Raw genomic sequence first — 13,407 nt, 5'->3', positions numbered from 1 at the left:
ACTACTCAAGAAAAAATAACTTGTTGGATTTATTAACTAGATTTTTATTTATTTTTGTACTGTTAAAAAGTTTCTGCAACTTCTGGAGTTGAAGATAATTTCTGGCACAGGTTATACAATTGGTGCAGCTCACACATAACACGTCATAGCATCCTACAAGGACAGTAATGAATTCATGTTCTCCCCTGGTGGTGGGGTACCAAAGAATAAATATAATTTATACATCTGCCTTTCATGAAAGACTTTGATAAATACTTCTTGTAAAATCGACAACACAGCCGTAACTTACTTTCCTATAAGGATATAAAAATGAGCTTTTGCCTTTATACAAGGCATACATATCCTGAACCTCACAAACAGAGCTCTGATTTTGTGAGCAAGACATCCTGAGGAATTTCCTCTACATAGTTTGAGTTATGGTTTAACCATTTTCAGAGCATGCTCAGTACAGTCTACAAATATTGTAGAACCCATTATGGCACCTGTAGGAAAGCTAGTTTTTTCAAATGTGTCCACTTAGGCTAGCTGCTCTGCTTGGGATGCCTTGGGCCACCGCGGCTACAGCTGCAGCCAGGCAGCGCAGGTGTGGATAGCCGAGGAGACGTAGGAGTCTCAAGTAGGGCAAGGCAGAGAGGGCTCCTCCTGAACGGACACTTTTGAAAATGCTAGCTTGAACGTCTTAGAAATTACAGCTTTCCCAACAGATGTACACATACAGCCTCACTGAGGTTAAGAACAGTCGGTGTTCCTCTCTGAACAACTCCTCTCGGACCTCCTAGCAGGAGGATTACATCTCACATTCTTTAAGAATAACTTTCCACGTGGTGGGATCATTTTAGTCCTTCTAGAAGAAGGGAAGCAGACATCCAAGCATAGTAATGCTCTGAAAAAGGAAAACATTCTTCCCTACTCATGAGAGGAGTGGGGGGACTTTTATAGCAAGTCACGATCTCCTCTGGAATACAAGAAAATGTCCAGGAAACACATAAGCATGCTCTTGGCCTACCAAGGCCTCCACAGGCTGCAGGAGGGTTTCAGTGCAGCTTGTTTTGCAGGGGGCTGGTGGGTGGAAGTGGGTGTAGAAGAAGAACCAGAGTCCTTAGGCACTGCTTGTGAGCTCTGGAAATGGCAGATCAGCTTCATCCAGGTTTCTGTGTTTGCTGAATGGAGAGACAGGAATTGCAGAGCTGCTTTGAGGCACCAGGCATACCCTTCACAATAATACTGCTGTCAGCTTTTGGCAGATGCTGCAAAAGCTGAAGGACAGAAGGGGAGAGAAGTGTTACACAGCGAGACTCAGGCTGAGTTTTGCCTAAAAGCAAGGGCAGCAAGCACGGCTGGGGGTTGTACTCACCTTGGCTGTATTTCAGGTAGCTGTCAGTCATCTCCTGGATGCTGGCTTTCTCCAGCTTGGAGTTGGGCTGGTGTCTCCAAAACTCCTTCTCCAGGAACAGTTTCAGCTGCTCGATGCTGCTGTTAATCCGATCGCGACACGGTTTCTCTACAGTGGGTTTCCTGAGCTGTAACACACGATGGGGAGAGGACAGTTAGCAGCGAGACTTTCCCCTTCCATCTCTATATAACCTGCTGCTAAAGGGGTTCAGCCCTTCTCAGCTCTTTGCCCTTGTGGTCACAGAGGCAGTGGATACTTACTCTGCTCTTCTCTTTGGGTGTTAGGATTTCCAGGGAGAGAGCACTGAGTGCCATTATCCCAAGTGCTGGTTTCAGCTCAGGGCATGCTGGTTAGCGGGTGGAGAAGGGAGCTTGGCGTTCCTCTATTTATACGCAGTGGCTGAATACAAATGCATGGGTCCTAAGCGACTTTGAGTTTCCCACAGTCGATAGCCAATCCATGCGTACCCTGGGACAATAGAGAAGGCATCTATTACAGCATGGCAAATTGACTGTGAATCGCCTGGGTATAATACCCTGCTCCCAAAGGAGCAGGTGGGCTGGGGAGTGTGTGACACAAAAGGGCTTGGCATTACAGCGCTGGGGTAGGAACGTGGGAAAGCGTTTGCCGTCATTATAATCAAACTTCTGCCTGATGTTGGGAACGTCAGCATCTCAATGTGCTGCCTTTTCCCAGGCTGTGGAGAAATTAAGCACAGAAGACTGATCCCAGTAAGAGATAATGCTCTGTGCCCATGACCGAAAGAGAGGTTGAAAAGGAAAAAATGCAGAATTAGAGGGACTAAACCCTTTCATTGACATTAAACCGTGCTTAGATGAATACAGTACCAGATAATTTTCAGGCAACTAGAGACTAAAATCAAGGGAAGAACCTTTAAAACAATTTGTGTTAAGCAGTTAGCTTGAAATATTTTCAACTCCATTGTTTAGATACTACAAGTCCCTCTATAAGTTATTTTCAGAGCTCTTCCTTGCTTTTGTTTGGGTAATCTGGGCTTTCCTACGGCTGCCCGTGACATGTAATGATTATCGTGCCTTTCCCAAACATGTCCTATTTAATTTCATGCCACTTTGTAAATGCCGCACTGTTCCCTTGGGCCTGAATCTCCACATAAAGCACCTAAATATATTTTCCCTTTGCAGACAACTGAGATGCAGTGAAAAGTAATTTCTTGTCTATTGCTTTGTTGGTGTTACCCCACTTGTAGAATGTAAATACAGGTGCCAGGATATCCTGTGAATGTTCAGTCTTGGGCTTTCTCAGTGTATGTGCCACGGGTATGGCACTGAACACAGGTAATGAAGTGGAAAGGACCAGATAGGATCCAGGATTATAGCTGCCTTTTTGAGATATTTTTTTCAGGCTGTTGGGGGTTGCCTCCCCCAAGCACAATCCTATACAAAGCTGGTCACATTTCAGATCTGTCAGTGAGGCACATGGGGCCTCACTGACAAATTCCCAGTTATGCTTTATGCTGTGTGTGTTTCAGCTGTAGTTTGTGGAGCTCTATGGATTTAAGGGAAGTTGTGCATGGGCATAATTTTCCTTAATGCCTGTTCCATGATCAGAGGCCAGAACAGGGAGTAAACCTAGATTGTCACTAATAGGCTAGCCAGGTTGGGGATGTTAGTTTGTGAATACCTGTTTCTTACTACAACAGTATTAATGAAAACCCTACCTGTTTCCTGTGTCTGCCTTTCAAAACCACAAGGGAAACCTTTCATTTCACTATTGGCTGCAGTCAGCCTGTCGCACCTGCCCTCAGCATCGTTCTCGATAAGCTGGGGCCACAACCTGTGTCTGTGGGTACATAGATAGCAGCGTGTTCCAACATACATAGTGTTGTTGTATAAAAGGACATGGTCCTGCAAAGGATGATTCTGTAACTCGTTGTTAACCTGAAGCTTACAAAGCCCCTTCTAACGTCCTGGCTTCTCATGGCAGTGAGTTTCATACATCAGCCATTCTGCCCGTCCTCCCTTCCCAGCCCAAAGATATTGTACATACGGATGGATCACTTAGAGTGTAACAATTTTAATTGTAAATGGCTGTGAAAAAACCTGTAATTGAACAGGGAGTATAAGTCCTATTCAAAACCAGTTCCCTGAATTATTTTTTCAGCTTGTAATCAGCAGTAGTACTTGCAGCCAGGGCAGTCTCTGGCTGCATGTACTTGTGCCGTTAGTGGAGCCTGAAGTGAAGCACAGGGCTTTGTGGATCTCTCTCGGGGACCACAGGAGAGGGAATGGACAGCAGGTCCTGCCACGCACCGTATGGGAAGAAATATGTTTGCAGCAGCAGCGGGCATAGTGAGAAAGGAGGGAAGATTTGACCCAATTTTCAGTTCCAGAAATATGAAATGAGTGGTTTTAAATAATGCCATCCTATCCCCAGCACAATGCCCCTGGACTCCGAAGGGCTAAACCAACTCCCACTGATTAAAGCATTATCCCTTCCTTTAAGTGCTGGGCAGATGGTGCAGCAGGCGTTAGCTTTCTTCTCAGGACCCACAGAGGCACACTTCTTTTGTTGACAGTTTAACACACTGAATGGGGCAATGTGGGAAATCCTTGGAACTGTGGACTCGCACCATCTGATGTGAATGGTGAACCAGGCATGCTGCCTTGCAGTGAGCATGCAAAACAACAGCCCTCTGGGCTCGCGAGCTCCTGGCTTCTCCCCCTCTCTCTGTCAGTTGAAAAACCAGCAAATCTTCAGTGTCCCCCTTGCCTGCTTCACCTAACTTTCTGTGTACTGTTGATGGATAAAAGAGAAACAAATAGTCCCCACCCCCACCTTGTTTGGTTCAATTATTAAGGCCTGAAAACTTGATGGCAACGGTATTTCCTATATGATGCTTCAGAATAATAAATTGTCTAGACTAAGGCTGTCCCTAGGCATATGGGTTATGAAACTGGGTGCAGTATGCACTTTCTGCAAGGGTTATGGTAAGGAAAGAAAAATCTTGTGCTGTAGGCAGTCCAGTTGCTCTTTGTTAAAAAGTTTGTAACTAGCCTGCTCAGTTTAGGCTTTTTAAATATTTAGCTGTTGGTGCAATAGTCTGTCCCACTGAAACACACTTGTGATTTGTATCTGTGGGAGGAGTTTGTGCCTCTCTGACTGTCGCTGCAGCATCAGAATGAAAGATCGGTTGTCTGAGGCTCAGAAGCAGGGGTTTCCCTGTTTTTGGAACAAAGGATTAAAAGAAAACAAATCCCCAAAATTGCCAAACATGTGGAGCTGACTAAACAATGTGACACAATAACTCCCTTCTTTGGAGGATGATGTGAAATCTGGACCCGCTCTTGAGAGCTGCCAGCTATGCTGTGGACAAAGAGGCTTGCTTTCTTAGTGGCCTTGTTTCTCTGGATATCACATCACAGTCATGAGTTGCATCATGAAAACAGGGAGGTGTCTCCACTCTCACTTGTTATAGATATTGAAGAGCGTAAGGGGAAACAGAAATCTGCAAGCAGTTGTCATTGGCTGTACTTACAGACCTTGCATGTCGGGCAAGACTCCTAGCTTTTCCTAAGGCAAGGCCCACCACGTGAATTGTCTCCAGCTGTAGTTGGTCACCACTTGACCCTGAGCAATGGTGGTGTGCAACCTGTGCGCCATAGATGCTTTGAGTTGAGGAACAACCGCAGAGGATCCAGGAAAGGTAACCAACCAAGCCAGCCCAATACCATCATCAGTAGACTTGTGTTTATTGCAGTCCATAAATCAAAACAGCTGGAGGTCCGCTAGCCTAGGAAATTGGTACTGGGCCATGGAGCTTTCTGCTTCTGGTTTGTAAGTGGTGATTTCAGCCCAGGCGCAGAGCTACTACACACACTATTTTTACAAAAGATGCTGCGACTAGTAATACCAATTGGCAGCTTTCGTAGCCCATCTGATACTTGGCTCCCCGTGGAGGGGAACCCAGTGTATTGCACGGTAGCAACAGGTCTGGAGGTAGGTGGACTATGAGAAAAGAGTACAGAAAACCAGAATTTCATTGCCTACGTTACGCAGATTTAAATAGCAGTGCTCCTGTACATCCGTGCCTGTACTTAGAGCATGCAACTTGATGGCTTAAAGCATTCCTTTCTGTATCACTTTTAGAACATTTTTATTTTAGACCATTTCCTACATTCATGTCAGCCTGTCTCACAAATGCTATTGATGGAGTTTATAAAGAAATAATTACAATTTTTATTTTTTCTGTGCCTTCCTTAAATGGTTTAAAATCTTTCTGACAACCCCTCTCGAGACACCTATTTAGTGTCAAAGAGCATAATGTTCCCAAGTTTTAAAAGGACTCTCGCATAATACTGATCGATCAATGTGCTCCTTGGGAAAATAGCTCTCCAGATGGTCTATCGGGACAGGAATTGCTGGTCATCACAATACAGAGCCAAAAAGCGTCACTAATGTGGGCTGTTGTGAGGCACGCTTCCTTTGTGGTCCCTTTGAATGTCATAAATGGGGAAGAAAGTGTGGGAAACTCCGAGAAACTCAGGCCCACACTCTGAGGTTAATAGGGGCTTTGTCAGGAGAGTATTCCTGGGCTGTGGGATCAGCATAATAAACAACATCTTCCCTAAGGGTGGGAATGTGTTGGAGCAGGGGAGAGTCACCCCAGGGGATAGGGAAGCAATAAGAAGCTTTGCGTTCAATTATTATAAGTGATAATAATTAATAAATTGTAAACATAACCTTCGCTGCGCTAAGCCTGGTGAAACTGGAGGTCTGGCTTTTAGCTCTCAAGGAACTGGTAAACTAAAGTCCCAAGGGGCAGGTCTTTGGCTGGTGACAAACAGAAGCGATGCGCTCGTACCAGCTGTGGATCTGACTCCCTGGAGCAAATGGAGGCTTTCTGATGGGGTTCGGTTTCTTCCCCTGCCCAGAACTGTTTCTCTCCCTTACACTGCTCTGCAAACAGTAGGTCTGAATCTCAGCTCAGCGTGACCGACTCCCCCACCAGAGCCAGAGGAATGTAATACCACCTCAGGGTAAATTTGAGAGTCAGACCTTGTGGTTTGAATGACAGTAGCCATGTCTCTCCAGATTTATGCCAGTATGGGTGGCAGGAGTTCTGGGCTTAGAAGTCTGGCTGTGATCTCACATGAGTTTTTGCACAGTTGTCATTTCTACGGCCTGTTCCTGTGTCAGCCTAGAACTAGAGGGGCTGGGTTCAAATCCAACAGTCTTCAGTTTGTGCAGCTCTTCTTTGGTTTCCTTTTCTCTTCTCCGTTTATGCTGTCAGTTTTAAACAAACTGCAGCAATGCTGCCAACTGTGACATTCACGGCGCGGTTGACTTGGGTGGTAACACACTAGCTGCAGAAGATATCCATCCACCTCATAGCAGCAGGCTTCGTCGTGCCACGCACGTGGCTCTAGTCCCAGTCCCTGTGGTACGTAGTCAGTCGGGTTGTGGCATGCTTTGGGGCACATTGCATTTTGGCTGAGTCTGAACTCCCCCAAACTTTCTATCTGCAAACTGCCTTAATTAGGCCTGATTTAAAAATGCACAGACATGGATGAACAGCTTGAATTTTGCTGGGATTCAGAAGCTTGTACTAATTGACAAAGACAAGTTGGGCACAGCAAGGTGAAGTGACTTTTCAAGATCGCTAAGCAACCACCAAATCTAAAAATATTTCTTCTGAATTATTTAGTAGCTCATTGGGAAGAAAAATCTAACTGCAGAATCAGTATCAGCCCCTGATGAATTGCAGAACTGTACCAAAACCCCACCTTGTATTACGCTGGCAGATAGATGAAGAGCACTCAACCAGCTCATGCATTCAGGGTGAAATAATAACCAAAATGATCCATCCAGCAGTAATGAGGTAGAATGTTCTTGACCTGGCTAGCTGGCTTTTTGGTCCTTTCCATACATATAACAGAGGGTTTAATTGTGGATCAAGCGAGGCCCGGCCAGGTAACAGCTAGCAGTGTTTGAATGCAGTTCAGTCTTGTCAGCTTAGCAGATCTTCAGTTTGCTTTCTGCTTAGCAAAGCAGCTATTTGACAAGATCTGATATTCTAGGTTTCCTTTCATTTAAGGAAAAAAGCATCTCTCCCAGAGAACCTGAGGAGAGTTGAAATTGTTGACCCGTGGTGTTTCATGCTGTTTCCATACCTCTGGAAGAATGTGCGGGTTCCCTGTCATACACCCAAATCACTGTGTTACTGTGGTCAGCTAGTAGTATTGTGAACCGACTATTTGTGCAGATTTATTTTGCTTTGAAGAAAAGGGAAAATAAAAGGTGAATAGTCCCCACTGAGCAATGAATGGGAACTTAAATTTAAGGAAAAGTGAGTGAATGTTATTGGGAAAGGTGCTGTGTTTTGGAGAGACTGTTGATATTGAAGGTGCTCAGAAGTGGCTTCAAGATCCCCTTTCTGCTTCCCCAAATGGCTTCTGAACCCCTTTTTGCTTGTTCACTGCATCCATTCCCTCTGTGTAGCTGTGCAGGAGAAGGACAAGCACATCCTTTACAACAGGTGCTAATCTTTTTCACATCCCCGGAGTGCAGCTGACTTAATCCTCAGGAGACAGGAATCGCGTGGCCTGTGCATAGAGAATTGCAGAACAGTCTAACGGGGCTCGAGCTGAGACTGCACGTGGATGCTACAGTGGCTCTCTGCAACTCGTGGGAAACCCAGCTGCTTAGTTTGGGTCACTCAGCTGGTGCAGGCCAGGTAGGCAGGTTGTTGTAAATCTCCGTGTAAGAGGATATGCTAGGTTTTTTTTCTGAATTGGGGTGAAAAAAATCAAGGGAGGATCATTTGAAAGATACTTGGCAGAGACGTCATGCCTACAGCAGGCTGGATAGAAAAAACTCAGAAACCTGCTGGAGCGTGGCAGTTTCTGAACTCTGAGGCACAGGCCCTATTCATGGCATGGTTTGGACCCTTAGGTAGATGTCAGAGAAAGAGAATAAAATGTTTGAAGAAAAGTATGGGAAGTAATTTAGGAGAGGAAATGCTTTTCCAGTCTCTGCTATCAAATTATGTATACTTTTAGCCGTATATGGGCATATTTCACGCAATTCTGGTTTTGCCTATCAGACTTCATGTTTAGGTAACAGAAGGTGCTGAAATTGAAAGACAACAAAAACTAGTTCACCTCATTGCAGGTAGTTTCAAAGAGGAGAATAAGACCCCCAAGCAGAGTCAGGTGCCAAACTCTTTGGAAGTTATTAGGAGTTTTGCATGTTGCTACCTCCTAAACAGACAGAAAGCGTAAGACTGAACTGAGGTTGGTGGGCAAATTAGTGGGGAATGGGAGGAAATAAACTGGCTGTGAAATTAGTGATATGTTGAAGTCTGAATAGGTTGCTATTAACTATCTGGGTCTACACCTCTCAGTTTCTCACTTCAATTTCATCTCCATTTTAATTTCTGATAACTTTGCCAGGGGTTGTTTCTCTGCACGATGTGAAATCCTGTTCTGCCAAATGAATTTCACAAAAATAAATTACATGCTAGAATGAAGGGCTTAGAAATATGATGTGTCCTGATAGCTTCCCCACTGCAGGAGGAGTCGACATGCAACCCTTAGTCCAGGAGTATTAGCCATTTTAATAATTTCAAACCAAAGAATTAATGACTAAAACCATTTTTATTGTATTGTACAGTGAAGACACCAAACTTGAACATCACACAGGATGAATACATCGCAACTTTATAAAAGCTCTTTAGGCTCTTTAGCATGTAGAATGAATGATTATAAAGTAGTCATTGCCTCCCTTCCTCCCCCTTTTCCTTAAGGTATATCCCAGGCATTTCCTTTACAAAAGGCATCAATTGTCCCTCAACTGAGAGTAGGCATACTGACATTAAGAGAATTTTCCCTAGAGCTTTCTGTTATCCTCATAACTTTCTGTAAGAAGTTATACTAAAAATAGCGTAGGAACTTCAGAAGAATCAGCATTTCTTATTAACGTCTTTCACTCAAAAGGTAAAGCCTCAATGCCCTCTTTATGATACAAAATACATTCTTGAAAGTGCTCCTTCTTTAGGAAGGTCAATACATTATCTAGAGACAATGGAGCACTTGAACCAGTGACCCAGGGAGTTAGCAGAAAGATTTCCCCTGACAGCCACAGACTCAACAGCCTTGCGAAGCAAAGGTGTGATGAAAACGGAAGGGCATTTGGCTCTCTAAATCACCACAGAACTTCGTCCTCTCTTTGGCTACGAGCCACTGATAAAAGCAGCAAATTTGCTGCAAGATACAAACACAGTCCTTCACTATGAAGGGAAACTACTTAGCGACCCTCATTTCTTGTGACAGAAAAACAATAACTGCCCCCCTCCCACCTTTGGAAAGCAATGTTTCCTACTTTAAAGAGGAACTGTTAAATCACAGGCACCTCTAGTTTTTGTAGCAAAACATAGGAATAAAGCAATGTTCTGCAGGTCTACCAGGGTCTCCAGATGGTAGGAGCAGCAGCCACAGTCTTCTGGGCAGGTTGCTTTCTGGCAAACAGGCAGGGTGACAGAGGGGAACTCCGCAGAGCAGGCGAGTACATGACATCTGCACCCATCTGAGCTTTGCAGAAATGCTTGATTAGCTGCACCTGAGTTTCCTTCTTGGGTTCGTAGTAGGACAGAAAATGCATCGCTTCCTTGAGGCACCGCAGGTATCCACTGTTAAAGTCCTGCTCTAGATTCTTGTGAATGAAAGCTAGAAAAGAAAGAAAGAAGCAAATGCAGTGGGTTAAGATCATGACCAAAACATGGGACAGTTGCCATTCATGGATTAAGTTTCTTTCAAGAGCCTGAGTCCACAAGCCCTGCTCACGTGGCTAGAGCTGGTGTGTTACAGCCCTGCATGCTCTGGGGGCCGGGGCTGCAGGGGAGGGCGAAGGCCTGTGGGAGTGGGCTGCGCGCGTGTGCAATACGTGCTCTGCACTCACTTTGGTCCTGCAGCTGGCTCTGCTGCTTCAGGTAGCTGACAGCCACTTCCAGGATGTCGGCTTTCTCCAGCTTGGAGTTGGGCTGGTGCCTCTGAAACTCCTTCTCCAGGAGCAGTTTCAGCTGCTCGATGCTGCTGTTAATCCGGTCACGGCGCATTTTCTCCACCACCGGCTTCCTCAGCTGTAAGAGAGATGGAGCAGATCGTTAAGGATTTTCCAAGACCTGGCCTGATTTCCCCTTCTGATGCCCTGATACACATGCGTTCAAAGACCCTCTCTTTTGGCAGGAGAGCTTTGTGATGCTGCCTGCCTGTTCCCCACTCAATTTAATTTTAAAAACTCTATATAATAGTCTCCTTTCTCTCTCTTCAACCTATTTGCCTTCCCGCAGACCACTTTCTCCCCCCTTATCTTTTCCCAGGTGGTCTTTATTTGTTAGAGGTGGCCTGTTGCACAGAGCACAGGCCAGCCTTCCCAGTCCTGTCAAGGGCTCTACTTACTTTATTCTTTTCTTTTGGCAGCAGTTTCTCCTCCATGTGGATCATGAGGGTGTTACTGGGAGCCATTCTTAGTGCTCTCAGTCCTGGCACAGACCCCCGCACCAGGCTGCTGTGTTGAGCGTAAGACTTATGCTTTGGCAGTTACCGGCTGCCTCTATTTATACATCAGGGAGCTTCAGCAGATACGTGAGTCTCAGGATTGCTGGTGTTTCCCACAGCCATTCAGCCAATCCAGGCACACAGCTGAACAATAGAGGAAGCATCTATTAGCGCATGGTACGTTGATTGCAAATGCCCTGGAGAGAATAACCTTCTGCCCACGCTGACTGGTGGAGTGTGCAGCGTGGCTCTTCAGGGCTGCCCAGGGATCTGGGAAAACACTGACCCTCCAGCTGGTTGTCTGGGATCAGTTGCATTCCTGAGTCCCTACATGTGCCAGTCACATTTGTGAGCGTGGAGGAGGCACACTTTTGGGGGAAGGGGGGAAGAGAAGAAGGGGAGCACTGTTAGGGTTAAAATCAAAAGCACCAAGGACATCTCTCTACTCTAGAGAGGGCACTTCACAGCCAGCATCCCATGTGCCATTTGCCAGAGTGAGGGTGTATTTGCACTTGTCTGTGCAGTCATTACGCTTCTAATGGGTGAGCCAAAGCATTACCAGTGTGAAACAACAGGTTTGTTTGCATGACTTTTCTAAGTGGAGAACTGACAGTCGGTATGATGGGATGTTGGGCTAAAGAATAGCATCAGATTCAACCCAGTAGCCCTAGGCCTTGGGAAGTCAGAGGTGAGTTGTGAATGGGAATTAGTAGCTGAGGCCCACCTTTGGACCCCAGCAAGGAGGTCAGTTCTGCTTCTGGCCTGGGATTTCTGATGTGGTTTGTTCTCATCTGACCAAGAAGCATCACACTGCTCCGCTGCAGGCTGGACCTGCCGCAGTTTGCTGGACATGAAATCTCAGAGACCACGTATTTGCTTCCCTGCGTAACCTTTAGCATGACATCCCTGCTCCATTTTCTTTTCTGGAAAATGAGGGTGGTGCTGCTTGCTTGTATTTGCATGAAAATTTCAATAAAAATTAAGCAAACATTTCTTCTGTGTTAAAGGCAAGAAAAAGATTGAAGATGTGTGGAACTTTAGGTTAGTTCTGATTTTGTCTTACGAGAAAAATCCCTGCCTGGATACAGTCCTTGAGGCAACGCCGAAAATAACCCAGAACCTACCTGAGAAAAGCTGTGCTGCATCCTGCCATCTGAGGGGTCTAGCCTGGAGTGCCCGAGGCAGAAGTGTGCTCATCTTCTCCCAGTGCACTGCTTGTGCACGGGAGCGTGGCTGAGAATCTGGAGATGGTGGAGGGAAGTGTGCGGTGAAGTAAGAAAGCCAAAGGCAATTTCGTACTTGGCAATCCTGAAGTGAAGCCTGAGTTTAATGGGCAGTTGTCAGGAAGGAGGGAGGCGTCACTGAAATGGCCAGCTTGGTGGGTTTCATTGTATGGGCCTGAATGGGCTTAGCTCTTTGTGAAGGGCAGATGTTGTCCTTGGAGCCCTTTATTCCCTGCGTTGTGGGAAAGCCAGGAGACAAGACATCTCATGAACAGTTTGAAGTAGTCAAAGGGTTGTGATACAAAGTAAGATACAGCTCAGAGACCATGCCCTAGCTCTTGCCAGCTAGAGTAAGGTGTTGCCCTTTTTCCTGTGTTGTTTGGCTGGCCTTCCTCCAGAAGTTGGTGTCCTGTGTTATCCCTTTCCTAGCAAAAGAGCGATGGTGGCAGGCCTAGAAGCTAGAAGCTGGCAGGTAGGCATGTACCAAGCTGGTTGAAGAGGCTCTTCAGTGTCAAAAAACATCTTTTTCCCAACTCCTGAGCAGCAGCTCTGACCTTTATTGCTGTATTATAACTGATAGCCAGATGGTCTTTTGGGAGTTGGATTCTTCCCCTTTAAATCATTCAGACTCAAGCACCGTCACTAATGTCATGAGTAGCTGCAAGGCACACTTCTATTGTCCCAACAAGAAATGTTATCAATAGGGGAAAAGTATGGGAAACGCCGAGAAATTCAAACCCACACAGCCTGGTGCCAGTAACTCCTTTGTGGAGCCTGCGCTGCTGTCAGGGCACGATGAACTCACACGCCTTTTTCACCGAGTAAGGCTGAAAAGCACGTGTTCCGCCATGTAGGCAGGGGCTTCTCAGCGATCTGGGTTTTCCAGGAGAAGGGGGCAACATGGGGCAAGGGGGCAGAGGCAGTGGTGCACACACGGGGGTGGCCAGCAGGGATGCCCAGCTCAGCCGCAGCACTGGCTGTCCCGGGGGCCGACAGTTTGCTTCACTGTGCTTCAGTTTGCCCTTCTGGGAAATGGGAGTGGTGCTGCCGAGCTCTTCACAGAGCCCTCGTGGCGTCAGGAGCTGAGCCCGTGTCTGTGGTGGGAGATAGGGACAGGGCTGACTTGGCCCCTGCGGTTTTTGGGCACCACTTCAGGGTACTGCCAAACACCTGTGAGAGCCAAGCGGAGAAGGAGCGACGGTGGGCACAGCTCTGCTCCTCTGCAGGAGTGCTAAGGGTGGCCTCTTCTTGCTGT

The 13,407-nt window shown here is 46.3% G+C and overlaps 3 protein-coding genes across 4 annotated transcripts in view; 1 reads left to right on the top strand and 2 right to left on the bottom strand.

The window, feature by feature from the left end:
- The window catches only part of TNFRSF14 (TNF receptor superfamily member 14), a 37,910-nt gene that overhangs the window by 732 nt on the left and 23,771 nt on the right, over nucleotides 1–13,407 (top strand). The window lies entirely within an intron of this gene.
- On the bottom strand, nucleotides 1,003–1,752 carry LOC308061389 (transcription factor HES-5-like). Its single transcript, XM_080381293.1, has 3 exons — nucleotides 1,654–1,752; nucleotides 1,355–1,520; nucleotides 1,003–1,256 (listed from the first exon to the last, which is right to left on the bottom strand). The coding sequence occupies exons 1-3, from the start codon at nucleotides 1,705–1,707 to the stop codon at nucleotides 1,231–1,233; spliced, it is 246 nt and encodes an 81-aa protein (XP_080237419.1). The 5' UTR covers nucleotides 1,708–1,752; the 3' UTR covers nucleotides 1,003–1,230.
- Nucleotides 9,833–10,938, bottom strand: LOC308061388 (transcription factor HES-5-like; the record flags this gene model as incomplete). Its single annotated transcript, XM_080381292.1, has 3 exons — nucleotides 10,831–10,938; nucleotides 10,331–10,511; nucleotides 9,833–10,098 (listed from the first exon to the last, which is right to left on the bottom strand). The coding sequence occupies exons 1-3, from the start codon at nucleotides 10,894–10,896 to the stop codon at nucleotides 9,833–9,835; spliced, it is 513 nt and encodes a 170-aa protein (XP_080237418.1). The 5' UTR covers nucleotides 10,897–10,938.

This window comes from Falco punctatus, assembly GCF_963210335.1.
Source record: "Falco punctatus genome assembly, chromosome: 3".
Taxonomy (NCBI): Eukaryota; Metazoa; Chordata; class Aves; order Falconiformes; family Falconidae; genus Falco; species Falco punctatus.
Note: the sequence above shows the minus strand (reverse complement) of the source record. Positions and strands in the feature narration are given on the sequence as shown.

What these genes read in the sequence shown, in the direction of transcription:
- LOC308061389 (XM_080381293.1), bottom strand. Translation starts at nt 1,707, where the DNA reads ATGGCACTCAGTGCTCTCTCCCTGGAAATCCTAACACCCAAAGAGAAG. An exon ending in CACCCAAAGAGAAGAGCAGA is followed by an intron (nt 1,521 to 1,653) that starts GTAAGTATCCAC and finishes CGTGTGTTACAG; the next exon opens with CTCAGGAAACCCACTGTAGA. An exon ending in CTACCTGAAATACAGCCAAG is followed by an intron (nt 1,257 to 1,354) that starts GTGAGTACAACC and finishes TCTGTCCTTCAG; the next exon opens with CTTTTGCAGCATCTGCCAAA.